Consider the following 22,254-nt stretch of genomic DNA (forward strand, 5'->3'; position numbering starts at 1 on the left):
CTCTTTTCGTTTAACAAACGTAGCATCCTGCACACAGTCTTCCTTACTTTCCGTTTTCAGCTCACAGTTCATTTTGGGCATCGTGCCCAATGACTTCCCCTTCTTTTTCCACCGCTGCCTCCAGGTGTTTCTCCCGGCTCTATCTTCCCCCAGGGCGTCCCTCAGTCGAGGTCCGCTCTCATGGAACCAGTAAAGGACCCTGGAACAGCTCGCCAGGCTGCCCACCAGGCTTTACAGCCTCCGGGTTGCCGTGTCTGGCGGATGACAGCTGCCCACTCACGCCCTGTTGGAGCAAATAGGTAAGAATGCATATGGAGAAAAAGTAAAGGAAGTGGGGATGTAGCTCAGTGGTAGAGCGCATGCTTTGCATGTATGAGGCCCCGGGTTCGATCCCCGGCATCTCCAGCGCGAATGTCGTCCAGTATTTTTTTTTTTTTTCTCTCCGAAGTTTCGAAACAGCGTTTTTGCAGAGCCCCGGGGAAAACCCCAGACCCTGGAGTTTGCGCAGGTTGGAGGGGTCGGCGGGCCCCCTTTACTCCAAGCCCCGATCGCTGCCTCTAAACTCCGGATTAAAAATCAAGGGTGAGGCGCCCGTGCCATCAGGATGTGCATGTTTTCCCTCCTCAGCACCAGGTTCCCGGGAATGCAAAAAGGCCAGGTTTGCTGACAGAGCAGAGCAAGCAGCAGATGGAGAGGAGTGGGAGGGATTGTCAGGTACCAGCGGCAGAATTTGTATTTTCTGGGCTGCTAAAAGCCCTTCAGTGGCCTGATCATATACCTAGCAAATCCCAGGTCAGACGTCGAGCTGGATACAGCCGAAATCTTTTCTTGAACTAAGAGTTGTTGAAAGGCCCTTTGCGGCGCGGATGCCCGGCTAGCTCAGTCGGTAGAGCATGAGACTCTTAATCTCAGGGTCGTGGGTTCGAGCCCCACGTTGGGCGAGCGCTGTTTTGTCCCTAGAACAACTAGGATTGGCCACGTGAAACTAGGATTGGCCACATGAAACTAGGATTGGCCACATGAAACAACGCATTGCTTCACCCGCTCTTGGAAAAATAAAGAAATGCTATAATGGAAATTTCCTGTGTACAATACATGTTCATTTGAGCTTTTTGTGACTACTTGATCATTCATTGATTAATCTATCCCTTATCTGCTAACAAAATGAGTTTTTCTTAGTTGTGTAAGATATGCATAATAAAATTTACCATTTGAACCATTTTTAAGTGTACAGTTCTGTGGCTTTAAACACATTCACATGGTTGTGCAGGCATAACCACAATCCATCTCCAGAACTTTTTTATCTTCCCCAACTGAAACTCAGTACCCAGTAAACATTAACTCCCCTTTCCCTCCTTGCCCCAGGCCCTGGCAACAACCCTTCTACCTCTGTCTCAATGAATTTGACTACTCTAGGCGCTTCATATAAGACTAATCACACAGTATTCGTCCTTGTGTCACTGGCATATTTCACTTAGCATAACATCTTCAAGGTTCATCCATGCAGCAGCATGGGTCAAAATTTCCTTCCTTTTAAGGCTGAATCATATTCCATTGTGTGTATATATGCATTTTGTTTATCCATCATCCATCAATAGACACTTGGGTTCCTTCCACCTCGTGGCTATTGTGAATAATGCTGCTATGAACATGGGTGTGCAAATATCTGTCGAGTTCCTGCTTTCAGTTCTTTTGGGTATATAACCAAAAGTGGAATTGCTGAGCATATGATAGCTCTATGTTTAATTTTTTGAAGAATCGTCATACCGCTTTCCACAGAGTTTGCACCACAAAACAAATTTTTAAAATATCTTTTGAGTAAATAATACACTATACTGTTCAAAAATTGGATCATTTTTCAGTGAAAATTGAATCAGTGAAAAACATCTAACTTTCATTCTCTCTCCTTAGGTAACAGCTTTCGTGTCTGCCTACATATTCTTTTGATGCAAATACATTTTTATTTTCCTCTATTTTACACAAAAAGATAATTACAGCTCTGTTATATTTTGAAGATCTTTCCACCTCCAGACAGAAAATTTCCTCAATCTTTTTTTGCAGCTGTATAATATTCCACTGTAGATGAATCACAGTTTAACACATCACCTACTGATGGATATTTACACTGTTTCCAGTCTCTTGTTATTAAAATCAATGCTGCAGTTAATAAGCATGTAGTTAAGGCAAATCGTCAGCTGTGGATCCTACAGGCTATTTCCTCCCAGCTGCCATGAATGAGATTCCCTGCTTCTCCACTGCTTTGGTGGCAGTGGGCTGCTTTAGCAATACAGCTAAACATGTGACCTCCCCTCCCCTTTAACATTGCCAGGGTCGCTCACTGCCTGTCCTACAAGATAATACCCATTGCAGGGCCTACAAGGCCCCCTCACAGGAGCATACTCCGACAAAAGATTCTGAAGGTCACAGTGTCACTCTCAATTATGGTTTCTATTTCAATTCTATAGGACATTATTTTTTCTCTTTTCAGGCCTGTTTCTGTGGAGTATCTTGTTTTCTTCACTTGCAAAGCCATGGCCTCACTGGAAAGGCCTACTCAGTTACTCTGCCAATTTTCTCCCTCGGACAGGAGGAATCCAACCGGAGATAAGAAATTAAATTTGTACGTGATTTTCTATTTGGTCTTGGTGTCATATGGGGCATATATAAACCATACAGGTAGTTTGTGGTCTACAATAATGATTATATATAATTTATATATAAATTATTAATCAACCATCCACTTGAATATTTTCATTTAAATAGCTTATTTGAAGCAGAAAATTATCTCCAGGTTTAATATATTTATGGCTATTTTCTGATTAGTCTAAAAATACTACAGTATCATTTATTACTTTAACAGTCAGTGGTTTCCCTTTACTAGACTTGACAAAGTCATTCTCCCAGGAGTGTGGAGCATCAGGAAAGACGGCTCAACCATCATCACATGCTCACCTGGTTTATATCATATCACATTGGTTCAAGGGTGCAAGTCCCCCAAATAAAAGGGAAGTCTCAGTCACATGCTTGTGTCCTGGGGAATGTGAATCTTGGATACGTAGGAAGATAAAATGTCAACCAGAACAACCTAATTCTGGAGGACTGCCTGCAAGAGGAAGAGTGGCCAAAAAGATGACAGGGCACGACCTGCTCCTCCACTCCATGTCAGGACCAACTGGATTAAAATCACGGGATATTTTGGGAAACCCTCTCTGCTGTCATTTGAGATGTTTAGTGTCTAAGGGCAAGTGGAAAGCTTTTGAATATGGAAAAGACTACATACTTGTTTTGTGAGTAATATTCAACTTATAGTTGTAACTGTTAAAACCCAGTTTTCTCAAGGTTAAATTCAACTTACAAAAACAGTTGTTTTTCTTATGAAGCTAGCCATTTTTGAAACAACAGGAACAATCCCTTTCACTTCATGAATTAAAGTTACCAAAAGGTGTCATACTGAACATCTAAGTGGCTGGTGATATTCTCTTCGACATTTCAAATGACAGTTACAGACTTATCCCTCTGAACCTTGAATGAGGAGTGCAGAGGGGGCGTCACTAATTAGGTCACACATCTGGAGCGCAGAGCTAGTATCTGAACCTTGATTGCTGCTGCAGACTCCCTGCTTTAACCTCCAATCCACAGCACTCAGAACCCCCTGGTGTATTATTTAATTGCAGTCTTCTGAATGAACCTATGTGCTCACTCATCTGTCCTTAAAAACTCTGCGTTCAGGTCCTACTGTGTTCCTCATTAGCCTAGGGGTCCTCTAAGACTGCAGATCCAGTGTCCTCCACTCATTTTTCTATCCACTGGCAAACAGAAACAGCAAATGATGTGGATGGAGTCATTAGAATGCAGAGCCAAGGAGGTCCAGCTGTAGCTCCTTACCCTCCAGCCCCTGGTCTTCCCTTCATCCTTGAACCCACCAAGCAAGCTCCTGTTTCAGGGTCTTTGAACCCTCTGTTCCCTTGCCTGAAAGTCTCTTCCCCAAGACCTTTGGAAGGCTGGCTCTTTCTTATCTTCTTGCCTCAGCTCATTGTCACCTCTTCTAATGCATGTTTCCCGGCCCATCTTTCTAATGCTGTCCTCTGTTTGCCTGCCACTCTACTAGAACACCTGCATTAATTTTTTCACAGTCCTTATCACCATCTGAGATTATTTCTCTGTTTACTTGTTTGTTATCTTAATTGCCTATCAGAAGCTAAACTTCAGGAGGGCAGAGACCTGGCCTGTCTTTTTCACTGCAATGAAAAATGACTGAATAAATGAAGTTTCCTTTTAATAGTGGTACACCATAGGTTTGTTGCAAGGATGCAATTAGCCAACGTACGCCCAGCACCTAGAACAATGCCGAGTCCATACTAAGGGCCCAATTCATGGGATTTGTAGCTATTAATATTGTTTCCTAAACCCTAAAGGTTGACAGAGACCAGACAGACTGAAGGGGAGATGGCCAATAAAGTAATTATAGAAGAAAGATCCATGAGATCTATGAGGATTGTAAAGAAAAGAGCAAGTGGGGTGGGAAGTGGTGAAGGTAGAGATTAAACAGGAATAGTGGAAGAGAGAGAATTGTGGAAGCTGGGTGATGGGTACTAGGGTTTCATAATACCATTCTCTCTACCTTAAATTTCCAAATAAAAAAGTTTTAAAAATAAAGCAAAAAGGAATACAATTACTTTGAGTGAGAGATAAACATCTAGGAAGATAATTTTGTAGACTAATAATGTTGAGGTTTAGTTGAAAAAAATGCAGGGGGCCGGCCCGGTGGCACAAGCGGTTACGTGCGAGAGCTCCACTGCGGTGGCTGGGGTTTTGCCAGTTGGGATCCCGGAAGCGCACAGATGCACTGCTTGTCAGGCCATGCTGTGGCGGCGTCCCATATAAAGTAGAGGAAGATGGGCACGGATGTTAGCCCAGGGCCAGTCTTCCTCAGCAAAAAATGAGGAAGATGGGCAGATGTTAGCACAGGGCTGATCTCCTCACAAAAAAAAAGAAAAAAATGCAAAGATCTAGCAAAGCTACAACTAAATAGAACCATCAATGTGAACTCACATCCCTTAAACTACTTCCCTAAGTTAATTTGGAAGTGGGGGAGCCAGGGATCCTCAGCCCCATGCACTGCCCTGGCACCCAGATTTGGCTCTTTTCTTTTAGTCTTCGCTGAAAAAACTTCTAGCTCCCTGAACATTCCTCTGCACCCTAGGGCAGGAAAAATTACAGATAGGCTCGAAGTGTGAGTTGCTGCCAGGAAACAAGGATGCTTTCAAATAGTCAGGGCAAAGCTGAGAGGACAGACGGGCAGCAAGTGTAAAGGGGCTCCCACTGACACAGCTACAGTTCAAGCATCAGAAAGAGAATAACAGCGTTAACTGAAACAAGATGAGTCTAGGAAAGCTGTACAGCCATGATGACAAGTTAACATTAAATGTAGCCCAAAAGAAGTACGACTCACAGGAGACCGCTTCCTGCAGGGCTTGTTGCCCAGTGCAGCCAGATCTTTGCTGTTAATTGTGTTGCTTTGGATTTGTGTACTGTCTCCACAAGATGGGTGAGAACTCTCATGACAGCTGAGGCACAGGCTAAAATCAACCCAGAGAAGAGCGACAGGACTAAGTGACGGTCCTGGCCTCCCAAAGCCCTGGGGCCACCAAGGAGGTCAGCTTGGAGGGGGTGCAGAGACACTCTGGCAGTCCAGAGCCTGGGGTGGAGGGCACGTACTGGCTCAGCTTAAATCAGTCAGTAAAACATGAGGGAAGAAAAGAAATTGGGTCAGCAGGGGAAGTCTGGGAGAATTCTCCCAAATGCTTCACTGCTCTGGGGCGCTAAGTTCCAGGGCTGGGCCCTGGCCTTCCTGCTGGGTGAGTACATCTGTAAATGCTGGGAAGGTATACAAATGAGTAAGAAAGAGCAATGATAAAGAAATGGCCACGATATTGATATACTTTGTGTATATTATGCAGATGCAGATGGTCTAACAAGTTTTGCCATCACTGGGGTAGTTTTGATTATGCTTTGCCTGCATTTAAGATGTATGAAACTTTAAAGAGAATTTGATTTACCACTTTGATGTTTTATTTATTTGATTTTCAAGTCTGGCAGAAGTGCTAGGAAAGAAGTTGCTTGTCAGGTGTGTAAGGCGGCGCCGTCAGGTGTGTGCAACTGTGCACTCCCTTTTCCAGGCGTGGAAGCAGACTGCGCTGCATGGGTCTACACAGTGCATGGGTCTACACAGTGCGCATCTCCACTGACCTCTCTCCCCCAGGAGCTCTGGATTAGGGGAGGGGAGCGCTGCTGGGCTGCTACTCTGGAGCTTTCGCTGCCTTTTCCGCTTGACCTCTGGAGCCTGTTTCCCAACACACCTGTCGCGTCTCTCTGCCCTGAGGCCAATGAGGATAGGTGAAGAGGGCGGGGCACCTAGACACTTTTGGAGAGACTGACGGTCCTTTTTACTGCTCTGCACCGCCGCTGAGGACATACCAGACGCTGGGAGGGCTACAGCGTAGACTCCAGGGGGGTCTGCACTGGGGGGCACGCGGGAAGCCAGAGCGTAAGGCGCCACTGGAAGAGCGGAGGGGGCCCCACTGAGGACCGGTGGATGGGGGAGGTGCGGGATGGGAGTGGACCCAGTTAGGGTAGAAAAACTCAGGCTCGCTCGCGGTGGCGTCCGCAGTGAGGATGTCGTCCTCGGCACCGTGCGGGAGCGGCCGGCTTTCTGCCCAGCCAGTCACCAGCAGTGCGCGGGCAGAACCAGCGCCACTTTCCGGGCTGTGCTTAATTGAATTTCAACTCATTCCTTCTTGCACTTTTCAATATGTCATTTGTCGTCGCGTGGCATTTCCGCCTTTTGTTATCTTTTAATCGATCAGGATTGCAAGTTCTTTGAAGGCAGGCTCTGATGACAAAGACCACCTTCTTGGCACCATAGACCTAGAGGCCTGGAATATACTGATTGCAGTGAACTGGTAATGGATTGGGACATGCGGGAGTACGGATAAAACTATAATAGAGGCACGTACATTCCAACGACAAATGACTGAGTGAGACAAATTCACTAATTAGAAGAAATAGCAACGGAGACTGAGTTGTTTCCGCCTGGTTTCGAACCGGGGCCTTTACGTGTGTTAGGTGAACGTGATAACCACTACACTACAGAAACCCCCCGGCCGTTGATTTGTTCCAGGAGCTTTACAGGACTTGTGTTCGTGGTCACCGCCCAGGTCTCCCCGCTCCACCCGCCAGGTCAGAGCCCTTGGAAGTATTTCGTCCTGGAATACCGGTCCCACAGTGTTTGTCCAACTACGAAGCGCCACCCGTTAGTGGGTCATGAAATCATTCACGTCCAGCAATTAAAAAAAAAAAATGCAGTGAATGAAAGCAACAGGCCTCGCAGGAGCGAAGGTAAAAGTGGCTTCGGAGGGTTTCGACTGGATAACCCTCTCCATTATTTCTCTTTCTTCTAGGAAGACGGCCGGAGGGTTTAAATTTTCACATGATTTGTGCTCTATTGACAGTAAAGATTTAAAAGATTATAGAAATGCAAATTTTATCCAAAGTATACGAGATTTAAACATATTTTCGTCAAAATGTAAACTAAAATAAATATAAATAAGCCAAAAATGAAATTAATTTTACATATGCTTTCGAAATAATTATATACTTCTAAATTATGGAAAATTATTTATTAAAAATAAAAGGGAAATTGAAATTAATATCAAATTTTAAGTCAATGTTATTTAAATAAAGATAAAAATTTTATTAAATTTTGAAAACTTAATGAAATCTTTTAAGTAGTTTATAAAAATAAAACTCATCAATCCTAGCATTTAACGTCCAGTATTGGGATGAGGCTTAACGAATGTTATACGTAGATCTACATATACGCAAATCTAAGAGTAAGATGGATGGTTTAATATTGCAAAATGTTTTCCCGTCACCGACACTGATTCCCGAAGCCCCGGGGAGCCAGGAATTGGCACAAAGGCTGAGTCCTATTTCGGAGGGGTCCTCGGCGTGTCTGTGACCCGAAGGCCCTCTCTACCCCAGCGCCAGGAGGGAGGCCCTCTTGTCCAGTCTGGTTCAAGGTCACCAGGGGCCTGCCGGTGGCCAGATCCACGGACGCTTACCACTTTCCCTTACTAGACCATAATTTGAGTACCGATTTGTCTGTCCCCTCTTTCTGCACATCTCGACTCACCTGGCCTCGGTGGAAGCTTCGCCGCCGGCTCTCCTTCTATTCCGATTCGTCCTCCATCTACCAGAGTCCATCTCCCCGGGGTCAGATCTGGGTTTCCAGCTTGGCCCACCCTCCCCCCCCCCCCCCCCCCCGCATGTGTGGCTCCAGCAAGGACAGCTCTCCCCAAGCTTCAGATTCACATGTCTTGACTATGTCCTTTCAGACGCCTCCCAACCTGTTCAAGACAGAACTCATTACTTCTTGCTCCTCTCTCAACCCCTCACCCTCAGTCCTCAGTCTCTGTTATTAAACCATCTAAAGCACAAACTCGCAACTCCCCCTCTCTTGCCTGGGGACAAACCATGCGTCCAGCTCCTTCACCCCCTTCTCCATCCAGCTGCTGCCTCACCAGCCGCCTCCCATCAAGGACCACAGCTGTGTCCTTCCAGCTCCTCTCCCTGACACAGCCTCGCTCCTCTCACACCTCCTGCTCCTTATTCCTGAAGGGATCCCTCTAAAAGGTAACTCAGCCAGTCTCTCTGTCTCTCTGGTCTCCATCACCCAGGGGGCAAAAGACCAAAGATCTCATGTGTTTGCTGAACGTCTCAGCTAAAGAACGCTTGACTTCTTTGTGCCAAGAGCAGCGTGGGTCACTCACCTGGAGAGGGATTCCAAACCCGGCCTGGCCGGAGGGACAGTGGAGGGGTGGAGAAGAGAGAAAAGCAGGAATTGTAGCGGAAAGCTCAGGCAGCCTTCCTTGGTTTGTTGGCAGACGGGGAAGAGAAGCTGGTCCATTGTGGCTTCCCCTTAATGAAAAGCCAGAATCTTTTAGGAATGTTTTCCAGGCCCAGTCAAGGTGTAAAAAATAACCTTGAAACCACAATTTGCAAACAAATCCGCAAGTATTTGTGCAACACTAAGTGTCAAAGTTGAAACTCTTGGAACACCAGCTTGTTTAGACTCATAAGTTCCCAGATAAGACTGCGGTAACAGTAACTCCCCAGGGTGGCCTGAGCAGAGCGGGGCTGGACTACTAGCAACTCTGGCTGTTTGACATTTTCTGACCAATTCCCGTCCAGACTGCCTTCACACAGTGTCATGTAAACCCTCCCTAACTCCCCGCTTCGATACACTTCCGAGACTGAGGCTTTGTATCGGCTTTGTATCGTTCGCTTAGCAAGGGAAATAAACCAGCTTTATATGATCAACAGACTTCTCTTGTGGTCTGCTGTGTATGTGGAGGAGACTTCTACAGATGAGAAACAGAAAACGGGCTGAATTTGCGGGACTAAGGAAACAGTTAACAGGAAGGAATGAATTTCAGTTGAAGTTCAGGAAGAATTTCTTGACAAGACGGGTAAACTGAGGATGTTCATGTTAGCGTGTTCCAAAATAAAGGACATTTTTACATTCCTTTATGTGTGGGGGGAAAAGTGGAGGCCGGATTGCGTGGGGCAACATTTTACAAAAAGATCGACTCTTAAAACTGAGAAATAGAATATACTGAAGACGAGGATCTCAGATTACCAGGGCACCTCTTTCTTGACCGGAAATCGAAACCGGGCGGCGGCGGTGAGAGCGCGGAATCTAACCTCTAAATCACAGAGTAAGGCGGTCGCGAATCGGGCGGCCCAGGTGTCGCCCCGGACACCCTGTCGTTTGGTAAACAGAAGGCGCCTAATACGTGTTGAACGTGGGTAGGCGGATTTCAGCAAGCGAAAAGGCGGCCTGAGGAGCCGGCTCCCAGGAATTTCTCCGCCGGCGCCTGCCCCTCACTCACTCCCCTCCGGCCAGGGAGGGCCTTAGGGCCGAACGCATTCCAATTCGAGGTCTTCCGCTCAGCTACGGGCGCCCACCGCTGGGGATGCGGAGGTCCACTAGCTCTCGGTCTCGAGAGGAGCTTGTTGTCTTCGCCATCTTCATTTCCAAAAAGGGTCACATCCAACGTGGGGCTCGAACTCCCAGATCTTGAGATTAAGGATCTGAAGTTCTACAGGCTGAACTAGCCTGACCACCTCCCCGCTCATCTGTGTTGTGTCCCAGGAGACCAAGATCCACGTGCAGGGAAGCAACTGCACGTGTATTATGGAGCGTCTACTGTATGCCTGGGTCTGTCCTAGAGACTAGAGCCGGGGGATCCGAAGACTATGCCCCTCGACTAGGAGAGGTGACCGTGGGGGCTTCCGAGGGCAAAGCAAGGGGTTAGCTGAGGCGCGGCCCCGAACTCACACTGAAGCATCTACAGTGCTATGCTGCGAGTGCGGCTCTCCCGCGATCCTGCTCCACTGCCCGTCTCCCTGAAACAGAGATACAGAGGGACACACACCCGTCCTTCCCTTCAGGTGATAGCCCCTCTCCCCCAGAGGCGAAGTGAGCAGATGACAACGGAAATCGAAGCGAGAGCAAAAGTTGTTTCCGCCCGGTTTCGAACCGGGGACCTTTCGCGTGTGAAGCGAACGTGATAACCACTACACTACGGAAACCAGCATGGCGGCGGGCCGCCTGACACGCACCGGACTCTACACAGGACGGGAACCGCAGGGCTGCGCGGGCCGGCCGAGCCGCGGTCACGCCTTGCGGCCGCACTCTCCCACACAGCAGAGCCACAGCTCCCGGGACGGCCTAGGACAGCCGTTCGCCCACGAGGACTCGTGCTTGGCGCGTGCAGACCAGCCCCTTAGTGGCGCGCGTCCACGCGCAGGCTCCCTCCGGAGCGAGGTCAGTTCGCGTGCCGGTTCTGGCATCGCGCGGCGTCCGGCACTCACTGGGCGCTCCGCACATGAGTTATGGTCCTGTAACTTCCCCCACGGTTTTTTAAAAAATTAAACAGTCATCTTGTTAAAAGCCTCAAGTATTTCTATCGCACAAATAATCTATGTCGCAGAGATGCTCTTGGTAGCACAGCGGCATCTTTCCCAATACCGTTCTACATCCCGGATAAGAGTCTCTCAAGTAAAATCAAACCCACAAACCCAACTTGAGTCCCTGCCCTTAGGCTGGGACCCCATGCAGACAGACCTGGAGGTATTTTGGGTGCAGAGCGCGCGTGGTGCACAGCTCAGAAAGTGCTGTATGAATCCATGACATTTAGAAAAAAAGTTTTCTTTTTTAATACATTGACTTGGTTCAAAATTCAAAAGATACAGAACGACATATACGAAAAAGTGTCCTTCCTACCCCGGACCCTCAGCCTTCCCAGAGAAACTCTGCTGCTAGGATTCTTCCAGACAGACGACAACGATGATAAAGGGTCGCTAAACCTTATATTACACTATGTGCTAAGCAACATTCTAGTCGCTTTGCATGACATTAATCTCACAAAACCCTCTGGACAAGCACTATTACCCTTATTTTACATGAGCACACACAGGACTATTAAGATATCAAATACATTTAACATTTTCCCCTCTTTTTCATAGATGGTAGTGTACTCTACACATCGTTCAGCACCTTGCTTTTTTCACTTAAGAATACATCTTTAAGAGGATTCCCATTTTACAGCTCGAGTGCTCCACGTTTGAACGTGCCGGTAACGACCTGTCACCAGTCTTTTACTGACGGGCAGTTGGGACGCGACAGCGACCGGACCGCAGCTTCTAAAACGGGTGTGGAAACGCCGACTACAGCTGCGAGGCGGGGGGGAGGAGGGGGGAGAAGAGTCGCAGGCCCCGCCCCTGCGCCGTCTCCGAGGGACGACTGAGTCCTCAAACAACAAAGTCCTCCGCCTAGAAGGGCCGGAAGTACTTCAGGGAGCTCACAGGGCCCGCCCCTCCGCTTCCGGCATGGGCTGCGGGGAGTCGCTGTTGCGACTCCGTGTCTGGTCAGTAGGATGGCGCCGCGCCGATGCGGTCATAGCACCGAGAGCGGAGGGCCACCAAGCGCTTCCACCGCCTTCCGAAGTTTGCCCCCAGTGGCAGGAGATGGAGGAGGCCGGTCCTTCTGTTTCGCCTGCGTTCCCCGCTCCCTTGCATCACCGAGACGTGGGCCTCCATCGTTCTAGCCCTCCTGTCCTGTTCCTGGGTGTCTGCTAGAGCGTCTCCTCGCCGTTTCCTGTCGCCCAGGGTCCCGGCGGGGGCAGAGAGGGAGAAGGGGGCGTAGCGCAACCGCGGAGGCAACTCGCGAGCTGCGGTGGCTCCCAGGCGCCGGAAGTGTTGGGAGGGAGGCCGGAAGTGAGGGGGCGGGGCCAGGAAGTGAGGGGGGGGCGGGGGTTTATAAGGAGGCCAAGGGAGCGTTAGGGCAGATTTGCACTCAGGGCCACTTGCGGGACTTGGCAGTGGCGCTCTGTTCTTCCCCTCCTCTCGCAGGGACACGGTTGTCGTCTGGGAGTAGGGTACTGTGTGTGGAGGGGTGGGTTGTTGGGAGGACATTTCTCTGGCTGCGCTTGAGGCAAAGTGTGAAGAGGCAGGGCTGGGAGTGGGGCCGGGTCGTCAGGGCGTCTGAGGGGGAAGACCCCCGACCCCCGCCGCCCGTCTACACTGGCTGACTGGACACTAAAATGGCTGCCGTTGCCATGGCACCCAACCCCGTGCAGACCCTTCAGGAGGAGGCGGTGTGCGCCATCTGCCTCGATTACTTCACGGACCCCGTGTCCATCGGCTGCGGGCACAACTTCTGCCGCGTGTGTGTAACCCAGTTGTGGGGAGGGGAGGATGAAGAGGACAGGGACGAATTAGACCGGGAGGAGGAGGAGGAGGACGGGGAGGAGGAGGAAGTGGAGGCTGTGGGGGCCGGTGGGGGGTGGGACACCCCCATGCGGGATGAAGAGTATGAGGGTGACATGGAGGAGGAGGTCGAGGAGGAAGAGGAGGGTGTGTTCTGGACCAGTGGCGTGGGCGGGTCCAACTGGGATAACATGGACTACGTGTGGGAGGAGGAGGACGAGGAGGAAGACCTGGACTACTACTTGGGGGACATGGAGGAGGACCTGAGGGGGGAGGATGAGGAGGACGAGGAGGAAGTGCTGGAGGAGGACGAGGAAGAAGAGCTAGAGCCCGTCACCCCACTGCCCCCGCCTCCAGCCCCTCGGAGGTGCTTCACCTGCCCCCAGTGCCGAAAGAGCTTTCCTAGGCGGAGCTTCCGTCCCAACCTGCAGCTGGCCAACATGGTCCAGGTGATTCGACAGATGCACCCAACTCCTGGTCGAGGGAGCCGTGGGACCGAGCAGGGCATTTGTCCCAAACACCAGGAAGCCCTGAAGCTCTTCTGCGAGGTGGACGAAGAGGCCATCTGTGTGGTGTGCCGAGAATCCAGGAGCCACAAACAGCACAGCGTGGTGCCATTGGAGGAGGTGGTGCAGGAGTACAAGGTGAGAGAAGTAGAAGAAGGGAGTTTAGTGGGGGTGGAGAGGAAGTAAGAGAAGCTAGGAAAGGAAACATGTCATCCTCCCAAAGAATCTCTTGTACTGATGAACTGATTCTTCTTATCCAAGGACTTACTGGCACCAAGGTGGGTTAGAGTGAGAAGGATCCTGTAAACAGACAAAGCATACAGTGAAGAAGACCAGGGAAGACTGGCTTCCTCAAAGTAAATTGGGCAAAGCTGGTGATGCCATATCACTGGGCTTCATCTCCTGGGGAAAAGCCACTGCTGTTTCACACTTCTACTGTCCCTAAGTGTAGGAGTGCAGATGACAGGCCGTAGGGCTTTACCACCAGTCTCATTTTCCTCTGGGTTAGTCTTAAGTCTTTGACTGAGACCTCTGGAGATGGGAAGAACTTGGGGCCTCAAAGAACAAGAAAGGGCTCTGAGGAGCAGGAGCATAGAAATGACCACTAGTGTCAGACACAAATGCTCTACACAGGCCTTCTAATGGGTATCCCACCCACCCCATGATATGGCGTGGTTCTCGCAGAGGATTTTTGTTGGATCTGCATCAGTCTGATGTACTGACCGGAACTTCTTCGCTGGGAATTCAGAAAAAAGGGAGAGGCTTATAAGTCAGAACACCTGGCTCTGAATTCACTCTGGCAAGTCTCTGAATGCCTTTGAACTTTAATTTCTCCAGTATTATTACCAAACACTTACTAAGCACTTTTCATGGACTATCTCATTTAAAACTCAAAACAACCCTGTGAGTTTGATATGCTGTTTCCATTTTACAGATTGGGAAACAGATATATACATAGGACCACACAGCTACTTGTAAGTGATGGACTTGGTTATGACCCCTTCTCCCCTGGCCTATATTGTTAACAATGTCACCACCATTTGAATGTCTGTTGTTAGTTTGACTTTTCTGACATGTGACTTTTCTTCTTGGAGTCTGATTTTAGTTTGGTTAATATCTTGCCCCCTACTTCTGATCCTGACTCTTTTTGGACATAAAGGAGATTTTTCTGTGAGACAGCCAGCACAAATAGCCATCCAGGACAGAACTGAGTGAAGGCCCAGATGGATTTGAAGCAGTGGGACCAGGAGGGGGAGAGGATAGCTGCTTCTGTGTGGTCTGCGCAGAGCTTTTTTTGTCTTATGACAATTGTAGAGTAACGTGTCTGGATCTGTGAGTGATACAGCTAAGACAGACCTACATCCCCTTATAACAAGTAACTATTTCTTCCACACACTAACTGTCAAACCTGGCTGATTATCCCAATAACTAGGAGATTTCAAAAGTACCCTAGGGATTCTGAATCAGTGACGAGGAGAATGTCTTTAGAAAGCCCTGCCTAGCATGGGAATCACTGCGTTGGTAACATCGCCTGCCTTTTAGGCCCTGCGTTATTAGGAGAGGTTGTGAGCTCCTTTAGTCCTTCCCTTTAATATTCCCTCGGTTAACTCAGTTCCTAGTTAACATCAATGTATGTTCACTTTGTTAACTGGATCCTGGGGTGGACTATCCATGGGCATTCTACTCCTTCTTCTCTACCTTCCTTCTGCAGGATTCTTCCGAAGAGCTTCTGAAATTGGATTTTAATTTATGTTAGCCACATCTATTGAATGCCACCCCAGTAGAGCTCTGCAATTTGGGGAGGCCATATGGACACAAATAATCTGATATTAACAGATCAGCAAATGTAAATATGTAAGTTTTATTATGTAGAACTAATTCAAGTGATGCCCTTTCCAACTTATAGGCTATTTTACAGGTAGGTAGTTTATTCTTTTCAGATACGTACACTAACTAGCAATAGCTTGGCACAGTGTTACTTTGTAGAAGTATTTCCTTATTGAATAGGTAATAACACACAAATGATCTATAAATGAAGCTCCTAAAAAGTTGAAGGTCTTTGAAAATTTCTCTTAAATAGTACTCTGTTTGGATATGTGCTTATGAACTTTTTGTCAACAATTTAGGAAAAATATTAAGTGGGAAATTTAAGCATCATGAATTCTGACTTAATAGAGTTGAAATTATTGACACTACTGGAGAAAAGTAGAAAGTAATATCAAAAGGTAAAATTTGGGGTAGTTTATACTATTTTCACATTATGGATTGATTGTAATCTTATTATTACTGTAATTTTTTTCTACAACCGCTTATCCTGTGCAACAACTGCCTTTTCTACTCTGGGTCAATAACCTCTTTAGTTCAAGGGTCATTATCAGGCTGTCATTGGCAGCCTAGGCCTAGACAGGGAATACTAGATGACATTTACTGATCTTTTGCTGTATGGCAGACACTGTGCTAAGCATACTGTCCATGACGTGGATTCTCTTATTCCCAATTCCCATCTTAAGATGAGGGAACTGGTAGCATGGCTTGCCTCAGGTCTGCGTTTAGGTTCAGGTTGGAGTGTAGGCTTGAGCTCTTCTGCCTTGTATTACCACTCAAGGAAAAGGAAGGAGAGGGCAGAAGTAGTAGAGGAGATAAAAAGGGAAAGAGCAGATAGGTCGGGCTTATCTCACCCTTACTGGTCTCTCTAACCGCCCTTCAAAGAAAAAGATCCTGCTACAGATGATTGGAACACACGGCTCAAGTGCATATTTGCTGTGAAGGTTAAAACCTTAGGAGGAGAGGGTTTTTGTTTTTCATTTAGCAAGTAGTTGAATGAGAGAGAAGGCAGATGGACGGAGAGAAGCATAGAAATTGAAATAAGTAAAGTGGGGCTCCTGCCCACAGGAGCCCCTGTGTCTTGGAGGAGGCACACTTGTAAATGATTACAGTGCCTGGCAAGTATTGTAAAGGTTGTATTCATGTTTCCTTGGATTACAGAGGAAGTTGGGGATGGTAAGGATCAGGGCCATGGTCAAGTAGCTGGGTTTTAAAGGAAGAATGCCTTGGGCCAAGTGGAAAAGGGCTATCTCAGACAGAAGGAACAGCGTGGATAAAGGTATGAAATTATACTCAGGAAAAGACAAGTAGTTTTATGTGGCTAAAACTAAAATTCTAGGTAGAAGGGGTAGGTGTAGGAGAGGAGGCTAGAAATGTAGTGGCAATGAGAGCCTCATATTTTGCAAGTGGTGGAGAACTACTGAAGGATTTTTAGCACAGGCACAAAATCATCAAAAGAGTAGAGATGGAAGTTATGAGGAAGAATGCTCATGAGGGGGAAGGGACCATAGGCAGGAATATTCATATGGAAGGACTTTGTGAGGTGAGGGGCTCAAGTGAGGTCCACCCCAACTCTGAGTGTGGGGCTCTGTAGTCAGCAGGATCCTATGTTTAGAGAACACGCCCAGGGCTTCTGTACATGAGTGCAGGTGGAGGGTTGGAGGCCTTTGTCATCATCTGAAGAGAAGAAAGGGGAAGAAGAGAGTATGATGCTCATTTGATACCTGTGATGGGGATCAGGCTTTGAGCCCCAAACCACTGCAGGGAGGATGGGGGAGGTGGGCTCTGAGGACAAGTCCTTCTCTTAGCCCAGGCCTCTAACCTTCCTTTTTTCATTCCCTCAGGCCAAACTGCAGGGACATGTGGAACCACTGAGGAAGCACCTGGAGGCTGTGCAGAAGATGAAGGCCAAGGAGGAGAGGCGGGTGACAGAGCTGAAGGTGGGTGAATGTCCTTGGCAGGGGCTGACTGGCTCTGTGGTCAGGGCAGGGAAGATGGGTTCCCCACTCTCACAAATGGTGACTAGATCCCTGGAAGAGGGGCAGCCAAGGCCTGGGAGAGAGGTCGACACCTTCCTAGCGTTCTGAAAAGAAAGGGGCCTTAGTGGGTCAGGAGGTGTTTGTTCCTAGGTTCCAAAAGGGAGTGAAAACAGGCCTGACTTGGAGAGGTTCAGTGCCTGCCCAAGGCTGCAGAGCAGGCTTACCACCCCGGACACCTAAGCCCAGAGCCGGTGCCCCACACTGCTGTGCCCACCACATGAGATAGCACAGAGGGCAGAAAGGGGCAAGGAAGAATCCACATAGCAGCCATAAGAGAAGCCCCAGGTGCCAGGATGGTTGGCAGGTGGTGGGCAGAGCAGCCCTAGGCATGAGAGGGAGCCAGAGTGTTTAGTGGATGGGGAGGAATTACTGAATGTTAGCATTGCAGAGACCTAGTATCGTCTAGTCCCTATATCTTCTAGTGTTTCTCAGCCTTTTTTCATTATTGCTTACCCCTCCACAAGGAGTATTTTTAGATATGTTTTTCCTAATTTCCATCTCTCACCCCCTGCCTGTTTTTGTAAAGCCAGCAGGCACTGGAATGGCCTAGCACTGAGCTTCAGAGACCAAGCCAGGACATCCCTCCTGTCTGACTTCTTCCCTTATCCCTTCCATGCCTGCCACCCTGGCCAGTGGCTGGGCCTTGCCACATCCCAGGGCCCGTGCTCATTCATTGCCACCTATCCTTTAGGGACTCTGCTGCTGGCAACTGCCAGGACTGAGTGGTAGAATCTGAGTCTGGGAGTCGGCAAGTTATCTTGCCTCCAGCCAGCTACCCAAGTTGAGACTTCTGGGTTCCTGGGGTGCTGAGAAAGTGTCAGGATTTGAGTGTCACTGGGACAGAGAGTAAAACTGACTTTCCTCCACCTCCTTGGCCAGCCAGGACTTCCCTCCCCACTCTGGCCTGTTACTCTTTGTCCCAAGAATGTGTCTAGCTGATATCTGGGTGAAAATGGTGCCCATCATCCAGGATTGCTCAGCCCAGGCAAATGGAGTGGGAGTGGGCAGAAGTTTTCTCTCATTATATATAGAAGTACCGACATCATAATATCCTTGATTTTGCTTCTTGGCCCTTAAAGTGTAAAATATTATCTGGCCCTTAGAGAAAAAGTCTGCCAACTCCTGATAAAAGGATTGAGTTACTTTCCCAAGGTTACACAAGTGGTGTAATCAGGACCCTAACTTCCTATCTTGATTCCTGAATTTTTTATTTATTCATTTCAAAAAATTCTTACCAAGCACCTATCTGTGGATGGTGCTGTGCCAGGGTCCGAGGACTCTCTGGCAAACAGAGCTTATGGTGCAGTGGGGGAAAGGTTAAAAGGTATTCCAATGTAAACTGACCATTTCAAATTGAGATGTCTGCCTTGAGGAGATACAGTGGTATTTGTACAATGAAATCAGAAATCAGAATAATGAAATTTAGATCTGGAGGGGAGGCAAGGCTTCTCTCAGAGAATGTTTAAGCTTAGACCTGAAGAATGAGTCGAGTTAGGTAGCCAAGGTGGAGTTAAGTGTTGCAGGCAGAGTTTGGGACCATTGTGCCAGGAGTGTAGGAGTGGTGTGTGGTAAAGCTGGGAGGTGGGAAAGGGAACAGGAGCCTCTTTCCATTCGGGATATAGGGCTCCTTTGCCTTGGGTTGAGGGACAGCAGTTGCAAAACTGGAGGTTTATGTTTCTGTGTGTTGAGGTGGTATCCATCATCCTCTTTGCATCATCCCAGAGCCAGATGAAGTCGGAGCTGGCAGCTGTGGCCTCAGAGTTTGGGCGGCTGACACGGTTTCTGGCTGAAGAACAGGCAGGGCTGGAGCAGCGCCTCCGAGAGATGCACGAAGCCCAGCTGGGGCGTGCAGGAGCAGCAGCCAGCCGCCTTGCAGAGCAGGCTACCCAGCTGAGCCGCCTGCTGGCCGAGGCCCAAGAACGGAGCCAGCAGGGGGGCCTGCGGCTGCTCCAGGTGAGCAGTGCCTCCTTCCCTGTCTGCCCCCCAGTATCGTGTTTGCTCTGTCAGGCAGTGCTTGTAACAGCTGTGCAGAGCTGCCTCTCTTCTCATTGGGAGGAACCCACAATGACTTAACCTGAAGACCAAAAGGTTTTTTGAGGCTGGAGACAGAATGTGGTTTGTGTGATGATTATACCTAGTGAAAAGAAAGAAGATTCAGTTGTAGAAGGAAGATTTTAAATAAGAATTGAGAAAAGAATTTTTGACAGTGACATCCTGAAAGATGACCAAGTCAATTTTGAAAATTCTTTTACTGGGGTTGAAAATTCTGTTACTGGGCTCACAGCAGGATGAGTTAGGCATGCTGAGGCATAGGAATGATTGAGATAGATGCACGTTGGTTGAGGGCCTTGAGGGTGCTTTTTCTGCCTCCCTGTTCAAGTTCAGTCCTTCCTTTCTCTGGCTGGAATCAGATTGGGAGAAAGGAGCCGCCCCTGTGCAGCTGACTCTCTCTTTGTCTCTTTTTCCCTCTCCCTCTTTTTGTTTCTGTTATTCCCAGGACATCAAGGAGACTTTCAATAGGTGTGTTCCCACCCTTTATCCTTTGTGACCCAGTGGAATCTGGTTCCCCATCCCTGCCTCTCTTGGATATCCTGCTCCTCTCCTTCCTTCCCCAGGACCCAAGTTTCTGCCTCCTGGATCCTCCTCTCCTTCCCCTCAGTTTCTATTCTTCCCTCTGGGAATATCGTGGTCCCACCCCCTGCCCGGTCCCCTTCCTCCAGGTGTGAAGAGGTACAGCTGCAGCCCCCAGAGGTCTGGTCCCCTGACCCGTGTCAACCCCATAGCCATGACTTCCTGACAGACGCCATCGTGAGGAAAATGAGCCGGATGTTCTGTCAGGCTGCCCGAGGTAGGGAGGTCACCTGTGAGACTTTCCTTTGCCTTTCCCTTCACAGACCTGAGATGGGGTTCTGAGGGAAGTTGGGCCCCGAGGGAAGAGTGGGTGCTGAGATGGAGCAGGATAAAGGCAGGCCACGCGGGGCTTCAGGCCAAGAGTAGCTTTTGTCGTGGCCCAGGTAGGTGTTGGGGGTGGGGAGGTGGCAAGAATAGCCGGGGCCAGAGGGAAGACTTGTCTGGTGTCCTGGAAACAAGAGTGGAGAAAGAGGTGGAGCCCATAGGAACCTGAGCCTGGCCTCTAGGATGGGGTGGGGAGCTGAGGCTGGTTGGATGGGGGGAGGGAGGTGAAAGGTGGCAGGAAAGGCCGAACCCTGGAGTTGGCTGCTGATGGAGAACAGTTGTTCCAGCCCTGGCGTATTTGTCCTCCCCCCTCCCAAGTGGACCTGACGCTGGACCCTGACACGGCTCACCCGGCCCTGATGCTGTCCCCTGACCACCGAGGGGTCCGCCTGGCAGAGCGGCGGCAGGAGGTTGCTGACCATTCCAAGCACTTCTCAGCGGACTGCTGTGTACTGGGGGCCCAGGGCTTCCGCTCTGGCCGGCACTACTGGGAGGTAGAGGTGGGTGGGCGGCGGGGCTGGGCAGTGGGTGCTGCCCGTGAATCGACCCATCATAAGGAGAAGGTGGGCTCTGGGGGGTCCTCTGTGGGCAGCGGGGATGCCAGCTGCTCCTCACGCCATCATCATCGCCGTCGCCGGCTCTACCTGCCCCAGCAGCCCCTGCTCCAGCGGGAAGTGTGGTGTGTGGGCACCAATGGTAAACGCTACCAGGCACAGAGCTCAACGGAGCAGACACTGCTGAGCCCAAGTGAGAAACCGAGGCGCTTTGGTGTGTACCTGGACTATGAGGCCGGGCGCCTGGGCTTCTACAATGCAGAGACTCTGGCCCACGTGCACACCTTCTCGGCTGCTTTCCTGGGCGAACGTGTTTTCCCTTTCTTCCGGGTGCTCTCCAAGGGCACCCGCATCAAGCTCTGCCCTTGATCAGCCTGCCACCCGTAGGGGCCCCTCTGGTCAGCACTGTGGGGGCGGGTGGTGGTGGAAGATGGCCCTCAAAGGCTCCTCCCACTGTTACTGCATTGCTTCCCACTCCTGCATCTCCCTCTAGGAGCCTAAAGAACTTTCTTGGCCTCCAGCTTGGCCTCCTCTCACCTATGTCTGCCAAACAGGTCTGCATGGGTCCCTGATGAGAATAGCTGCCTGGTTATCCCTCCTGTGGGCCCAGGGTTCTGAGTTTGAGTAGGGGATGAGGGGAGATGGTAATTTCATTACTAAACTTCCCTTTCCCCACCCCTGCTCTTCAACCTTCAAGTCACTTCTGAGGCTGGAGGATTTGGGCAAGACTGATGACAGCCCCCATTCCAATTCCATTTTCTGATGCAAATTTTAGCTAAGGGATTTGGAAGCTTTTTTGGGGAGGCAGGCTGGGCAAAAGGGTGGAGCTGGGTAATAATGTCTTACTATCCGGGGGAAGTAGAAGGGATTCTACACTTTCCTTCCATCCCCAATTTCTACCTCCATAGACTGGCGAGAATTTAGCCTCAGTGAGAGGTCTAGAATGGTGGACACCATTGAAACCACGTACCTTTATATCACCCAATAAATTATTTTCTCCCCCTTCCTTTTTCCAGTACTCAGCCCAAAAGCAAAGCTCACCCATCCTATCCCTCCAGGTCTTCTCATTCTCAGGCTCCTTTCCCTTTTGTTCAGTGAAATTCCTTTGTCCTCAAGTCTTTAGTTCCCTCCATGTGGCAAGCCCTGACTGGGAGCCTGGGGACAGGGGTTTGGATCCCCCGAGAGGAAAGCCTTGGGTGTAATCTGTTTTTCTAGTAACTCCTTGCCTTCTGTCACTTAGCAGCTTTTGTCCTCAGCTTTGATCGCTGAGGTTGTTTTACGTTCCTGAGGGAAAGGGAAGATGGGCTGTGTTGTGGAAATAAAAAGGTTTATTTGCTTCTTTTGTGGAGTCCATTCCTTTAGATGAGCAGAACCTGCTTGAGAACGTAACTTAGAAGCCATTTGACTTCTTGCACAGTAAGCCAGTCCCTTCGGTAAATGAGATGCCACAGAACTGAGGACTGGTTAATTGCACCTTTACCAAATACATGTCCTTGGTAGCTGCCACATCAGGCATGATCCTGTTTCAACCGACTGGGGTAC

General features: G+C 49.2%; 1 protein-coding gene and 3 non-coding genes across 7 annotated transcripts; 3 read left to right on the top strand and 1 right to left on the bottom strand.

Annotated features, from left to right (window-relative positions):
• Positions 1 to 333: 333 nt before the first annotated feature.
• Positions 334 to 405, top strand: TRNAA-UGC (transfer RNA alanine (anticodon UGC)). Its single transcript has one exon. It is a non-coding gene; the product is annotated as a tRNA-Ala (tRNA).
• Positions 406 to 868: 463 nt separating this feature from the next.
• Positions 869 to 941, top strand: TRNAK-CUU (transfer RNA lysine (anticodon CUU)). The gene has a single exon. It is a non-coding gene; the product is annotated as a tRNA-Lys (tRNA).
• A 9,642-nt stretch (positions 942 to 10,583) lies between these two features.
• Positions 10,584 to 10,656, bottom strand: TRNAV-CAC (transfer RNA valine (anticodon CAC)). Its single transcript has one exon. It is a non-coding gene; the product is annotated as a tRNA-Val (tRNA).
• Positions 10,657 to 12,657: 2,001 nt separating this feature from the next.
• Positions 12,658 to 22,051, top strand: TRIM41 (tripartite motif containing 41). Of its 4 annotated transcripts, XM_058548438.1 has the most exons (7): positions 12,658 to 13,478; positions 17,009 to 17,104; positions 18,926 to 19,156; positions 19,701 to 19,723; positions 19,924 to 20,051; positions 20,477 to 20,652; positions 21,206 to 22,051. In XM_058548438.1, exons 1-7 carry the CDS (start codon positions 12,669 to 12,671, stop codon positions 21,338 to 21,340), a joined length of 1,599 nt encoding a protein of 532 aa, XP_058404421.1. In that variant the 5' UTR covers positions 12,658 to 12,668; the 3' UTR covers positions 21,341 to 22,051. The 4 variants fall into 4 exon arrangements, with proteins under 4 accessions (XP_058404421.1, XP_058404395.1, XP_058404404.1 ...); XM_058548412.1 differs by having other exon boundaries at positions 18,893 to 19,156; positions 20,477 to 21,317; XM_058548421.1 differs by having other exon boundaries at positions 20,477 to 21,317.
• Positions 22,052 to 22,254: the final 203 nt, after the last annotated feature.

Source organism: Diceros bicornis, chromosome 1 (assembly GCF_020826845.1).
Source record: "Diceros bicornis minor isolate mBicDic1 chromosome 1, mDicBic1.mat.cur, whole genome shotgun sequence".
NCBI lineage: Eukaryota > Metazoa > Chordata > Mammalia > Perissodactyla > Rhinocerotidae > Diceros > Diceros bicornis.

Bases quoted from the DNA above. Each gene is read 5' to 3' on its own strand.
- TRIM41 (XM_058548412.1), top strand. From the start codon at position 12,669: ATGGCTGCCGTTGCCATGGCACCCAACCCCGTGCAGACCCTTCAGGAG. The intron at 13,479-17,008 runs GTGAGAGAAGTA...TCATTCCCTCAG, and splicing joins AGGTGGTGCAGGAGTACAAG to GCCAAACTGCAGGGACATGT. The intron at 19,157-19,700 runs GTGAGCAGTGCC...TGTTATTCCCAG, and splicing joins GGGGCCTGCGGCTGCTCCAG to GACATCAAGGAGACTTTCAA.